At 38.8% G+C, this 6,203-nt stretch overlaps 1 protein-coding gene across 6 annotated transcripts in view; it reads right to left on the bottom strand.

The window, feature by feature from the left end:
* Positions 1–6,203, bottom strand: part of UVRAG (UV radiation resistance associated) — a 331,316-nt gene that overhangs the window by 28,630 nt on the left and 296,483 nt on the right. For all 6 annotated transcript variants that reach the window (XR_015141562.1, XR_015141561.1, XM_086338466.1 and 3 more), the window contains one exon: positions 2–93. Coding sequence is in view for 4 of the 6 variants with exons in the window: in XM_086338466.1 (XP_086194592.1) it covers positions 2–93 (92 nt within the window). In the remaining 2 variants the exon portion in view is untranslated. The remainder of the gene's footprint in view (position 1; positions 94–6,203) is intronic.

The raw sequence follows: 6,203 nt of genomic DNA, 5'->3' as shown, positions 1-6,203 counted from the left end.
CCACCTGACCATTAGTCCGTGCTCCATGAAGTTTTTCAGGTTAGGAAGAGTTTGCCTCAAGTCTGGAGTCCCTAGTCCATGTTGATATCTTAGCTGCAAAGATGGAAAGACAGAATTAAATTCTGCCAGATACTAGGCAATGCTTCCCAAACATGACCCACTAAAGAAGTCGTCCCCCTCCACCCCGCTTTAAACTCTAATGAGGAAATGTGACTGTATGATCCCAACACCATCTCAACCACACTTTCTGGATGGTGTTTAAAGGTAGTCTGCTCACTTCCTGCTCCCTTGTCTCCTAAAGTGAGAGAAGACTAAGAATGACCAACTATATGGAATCAGGACTATTTCCAAGACCCCTGTAGAGTTTGCTAACATCAACCTCAGGCACGCACACCATAAAACCAGTGTTTCTTTTTAGGTACTGAAGGCGGGGATCACACACGGGCACGTTCGGCCCTTCTTTCCCTGACTCTTCCCTTTGTAGAATCAAGAATAAGGTTCATGTTGTATGTGTCTCTGATGCCCAAGTATCTGACACAGTGCTAGTGCTCATTTCATGCTTATTAAACAAACAGAGAACAAGTCGTTTTTGACTGAGGCTGTGCTTTATGTTATTTCTCTTGTGCTTTTAGCTTTCCTTTTTCTCTAGGACCAGAGAACAGAGTTGCTATGGCCTGTGGCTAAGATCTGCTCTTAGTTTTACTTATTTCTGCTAGAGGCTGATTTTCTACAATTCAGTGCCCTTCTAAGTGTCTTGGGTAACCTACTAAATGGTTTTCATCTGTCTGTTCCTGCCTCCTCTCCCTCTGTCTCTAAGACTATTTGCTTCCTCACTAAGCATAATATAGATCCGAGGTCAAGTATAATGTGCATATTCACACACACACACACATGATGTCAAATACACAGTACGTGTACAGCCCTGTAGAAATGTATTTTTCAAATGACATACTATATATGAAGAAAGGACTTTGTAAACTGCATACTGATGTACATATATGAAGGGTCATCTTCCTTAAAGTTTTGCTTTTCCAGCACCTAATTTAAAAGTGGCTAAGTTAAACTTTAAATATTTTCCTCTTAAAAAAAAATAAAACTACTATCAACAAAAAATCAAAGTAACTTTTCTTTTGTTTGTATCTAGTACTCAATTGACTTTTCACTTAAGTGGGAGTGAGTGACATTTAACAAAGAGTTCACTCTCACTACACTGAACTTGCAAAGAAAACCCCCAAACCTAATCCTAAAGAAACCTAGTCTCTTTAATGGTTGGAACATACGCATAAAATAAGGAGGAAGAAATACAGAATGTTAAAGCTAAAAGGTATCTTGTTAACCCTTTTCTTGTGCAGATGGGAAAACTGATGCCCAGAAAGAGGAAGGAATTTCTCCAGAGCCACACGTTTCAATGGCAAAGATATTATTAGTCAGAGCCGCCTTTTCACAATCATGCTACTCGACTAGCTACCCCAAAGTCTGAGAGGAAAATTGGTTAGAAAAAAACAAAACCCCAAACCTTGAGAAGACAAAGGGAAAATATTCTTTTCCTTTTCCAAATCTAGCTTGGTGACCTAAATCACCTCCTGAGATTTGCTGACCTTGAATTATAAGATCTCCTCCATATTATATGACATCATTTCTTATATTAATATAAAAGCATTTTTTCCATTCACTGATAAAAGCAAAATGGCTGACATCCCAATATGACATTCCTGAATTCATTGTTTCAATAAAAAAGTGAAATTGTTTACACATGGCATGGAAATTTCACCTGTGATTCATACTGAAAAATATTAAGTATCAAAAAAGTAAAACCACCCCACACTAAAATAACACTAAGCTATGTGTCCCTGAGCCAGTATGCAGTCAACTGCCTGCCCCGGGCTCAACAGTGGAAGGTGGGTGTTGAATTCTTTTCAGAGACCACAATGAAAATTTCTCTCCAAGTCTGATTTCGACTAAAAAAGGAAAATGTGGGAATTTCAAGCCTCCACCCAAATCTTAACTCCTCATTTGCTGCCTAGCATTATTTTTATCATAGAATCTTGGGATATCAATCACAGCTTTAAAAAGATTATGGAGACTTTTTCCATCCTCCATTTTTTCATAAGTGAAGAAACTAAGACTCAGTAATAGGACAAGTGTCCTGCCCAAGGTCTCAGAGCTGATAAGGGACAAAGCCAAGGCTAGAACCTCTCAGTAACAACTCTGAACCCTTTGTCATGTCACCCTTTCAGTCTTCAACATATAGAACTAAAATAGAAATTCCCACATAGTACATATATGTTGTTCAGTCGCCAAGTCATGTCTGTCTCTTTGCAACCCCATGAACTGTAGCATGCCAGGCTTCCCTGTCCTCTTTCTCCCCGAGCTTGCTCAAACTCATGTTCATTGAGTCAGTGATGGCATCCAACCATCTCATCCTCTGTCGCTCCCTTCTCCTCTTGCCCTCAATCTTTCCCAGCATCAGGGTCTCTTCCAGTGAGTTGGCTCTTTGCATCAGGTGGCCAAAGTCTGTGTGTGTGTATGTAAAAAATTTAAAACAAAGTACATATAATGTTTTAAGTCTAAACTACTAAAAGGCTTATAATGAAAAAGCAACAGTTCTTTGCTCTTCAGTAGTGACCACTTTTGGTTGTTTTTTCCTTTACCTTCATATTTCTAAATACACTTATACTAATATTTCTTATTCCATCCCTCTCATTTAGACATCATCTACTATGTTCCTATTATGCAAAATGAGAATTTAGCCCTTTTATTACTCTTTTCTTAATACATTTTATCTCCTTACTGGTAATTACCTACTTTTTATTAAAGAATATGAGGATTTAACTGTCCACTCTCTCAAATACACTTTTCCTCATTCTCTCAAGATATTCAATTATTTTGGAATGTAACATTTTTTGTTAAATCAATATTTAGTGTTTACCTTACACCTACAAAAATACTGTTCACTGCTAAGCCATATAATATACTATTCCTTTTTTGCCTTATGTTTGTTTTTCCTGAAATGATAATTGCCATTTACCCTACTTGTTAAGTACCCATGTACCTATCACTAGATTCTCCCCCAATTAGGACAAAACCTTAAATCCTTCCAATCTGGTTAAAAAGACATCATATAACAACCTATCAAGCCCATACCCCATCCCTTGGAGATTATTTCCTGCAGTACCTTCTGTCTGCTCCAATCTGAACAGTTTGTTCTCTAGGCTGGTTCTCTTTACCTATTTAGAACTTTCTTTCACCATCATCCTAGAAATTCTGTTTACAGTCACCCCTCTATATCCCAAAGGGACTGGTTCCAGGAGACCCTGAAGATACACCAAACACTGCAAATGTTCAAGTCCCTCATCTAAAATGGTGTTGTATGTATAGTGAACATTCAACCCTCCATAACCCATACCCAGGTTTTATGTCAGTGGATACAGAGGGCTGACTGTAATTGTGTTGAGGCTGCTGTTTCCAAGATCTCATCACTTGTTCTTTGATTTACTGCCTCATTTTGGTGGAGCATATTCTATAATAGAGAATATATATATTCTCTAGAATATAATAACCTAGTTAGCATATTAAAAAGCAGAGACATAAATCTGCTGACAAAGGTCCGTTTAGTCAAAGCTATGGTTTTTCCAGTAGTCATGTATGGATGCAAGAGTTGGACTATAAAGAAAGCTAAGTGTGAAGAATTGATGTTTTTGAACTGTGGTGTTGGAGAAGACTCTTGGGAGTCCCCTGGACTCATGTGAAAAGACCCTGATGCTGGGAAAGATTGAGGGCAGGAGGAAAAGGGGATGACAGAGGACGAGATGGTTGGATGACATCACTGACTCAATGGACATGGGTTTGGGTGGACTCTGGGGGTTGGTGATGGACTGGGAGGCCTGGCGTGCTGCAGTTCATGGGGTCGCAAAGAGTCGGTCACGACTGAGTGACTGAACTGAACTGGACTGCAAGGAGATGAAACCAGTCAATCCCAAAGGAAATCAGTTCTGAATGTTCATTGGAAGGACTGATGCTGAAGCTGAAACTCCAACACTTTGGCCACCTGATGTGAAGAACTGACTCATTGGAAAATACCCTGATGCTGGGAAGGATTGAAGGCAGGAGGAGGAGGGGACAACAGAGGATGAGATAGTTGGATGGCATCACCAACTCGATGGACATGAGTTTGAGCAAGCTCCAGGAGTTAGTGATGGACAGGGAAGCCTGGTGTGCTGCAGTCCATGGGCTTGCAAACAGTGGGGCACGACTGAGCTACCGAACTAAACTAATTCTGTAATGGCTTTCTGGAAAAGGGCCACATGAGAGGTATCTTTTTTAATACTTTGAATATTTAAAAATATCTTTAATTCCATTCTCGTACTTGAATGATAGTTTGCTTGGGTATAAAATTCAAGGCTGTAATGATTTTTCCTTTGGAATGTTGTTTCACTGTCATTTAATTTTGCATATAGCAATTGAGAAATCTGATAACATTCTGATTCCTGACCCATGTGTATGAAGTGATTCTTCTCTCTTTAGGATTTTATTCTTTAATGCCAGTATTCAGAAATTTTACAATCATAAGTTTTTGTTTGGGTCTTTTATCATTTACTGTTTTGGTCTGGATTTAGTGAGTCCTTTGTTTTTATTTCCTTCCAGCTTTATTGAGATATAATTGACATACAATTCTGTATAAGTTAAAGGTGTGCAGCATAGTGATTTGACTTATATACATCATGAAATGAATACCACAGTAAGTTTAGAGAACATCCATCATCTCATATAGACACAAAATTAAAGAAAAAAAATTATCTTTTCCTTGTAATGGGAACTCTTAAAATTTACTCTCTTAACTTTCATATATAACATACAGCAGTGTTAATATATTAATCGTAGTATACAATACATCCCTAGTAGTTATTTGTCTTATAACTGGAAGTTTGTATCTTTTGACCACTTTCATCCAATCCACTCCCACCACCACAATTCCTCCCACCTCTACTAACCAGAAATCTGATCTCTCTTTCCATGAGTTTATTTTTGAAGTAAAACTGACCTAAAACACTATGTTAGTTCCTGGTACAAAACAGTGATTCGATTATTTCCATACATTACAAAATGATCACCACAATAAATATAGCTACCATCTGTCACCATACAGAGATATTACATTATTATTGACTATATTTCCCACACTGTACATTTCATCCCTGTGGCTCATCTGTTTGGTAATTGAAAGTTTGTATGTGAAGAAGGCTGAGCACCGAAGAATTGATGCTTTTGAACTGTGGTGTTGGAGAAGACTCTTGAGAGTCCCTTGGACTGTAAGGAGATCCAACCAGTCCATTCTAAAGGAGATCAGCCCTGGGATTTCTTTGAAAGGAATGATGCTAAAGCTGAAACTCCAGTACTTTGGCCGCCTCATGAGAAGAGTTGACTCATTGGAAAAGACTCTGATGCTGGGAGGGATTGGGGGCAAGAGGAGAAGGGGACGACAGAGGATGAGATGGCTGGATGGCATCACTGACTCGATGGACATGAGTCTGAGTGAACTCCAGGAGTTGGTGATGGACAGGGAGGCCTGGCGTGCTGCGATTCATGGGGTCGCAAAGAGTCGGACACGACTGAGCGACTGATCTGATCTGATCTGATCTGATCTCTTAATTACCCTCACCTATTTCACTCATCCCCCACTTACTGACCTTCCTTTGGCAACCTCCTGTTTGTAGCTATGAGTCTTATTTCTGTTTTGTTATGCTTGTTCATTTGTTTTGTTTTTTAGATTGCATGTATAAGTGAAATCATATAGCATCTGTCTTTCTCTGATTTATTTCACTTTATAGCATAACATTCTCTAGGTCTATCCATGTTGTTGCAAATGGCAGGATTTTGTTCTCTTTTATGGTTGAATAATGTTCCAGTGTATGTGTGTGCACGCACATGTATGCACCACATCATCTTCATCCATTCATCTACTGATGGGCACTTAGGTTGCTTCCATATTATGGGTATCATGAATAATGCAGCAATAGGGGTGTATTTGTCTTTTCAAATTAGTGTTTTTGGTTTCTTTGGAAAAATACCAACAGTGCACAAGTGTTCCCTTTTTTCCACATTCTTGTCAACACTTGTTATTTTTTGTCTTTTTCCTAACAGTCATTCTGACAGATGTGAGGTTGCTGTAGTTTTGTTTTGCATTTCCCTGGTGATTAATGATG

This window comes from Bos grunniens, chromosome 15, assembly GCF_055505025.1.
Source record: "Bos grunniens cultivar Pamir isolate PY7600 chromosome 15, Bosgru_T2T1.0, whole genome shotgun sequence".
Taxonomy (NCBI): domain Eukaryota; kingdom Metazoa; phylum Chordata; class Mammalia; order Artiodactyla; family Bovidae; genus Bos; species Bos grunniens.
This window is presented reverse-complemented; position numbering and strand designations above follow the sequence as displayed.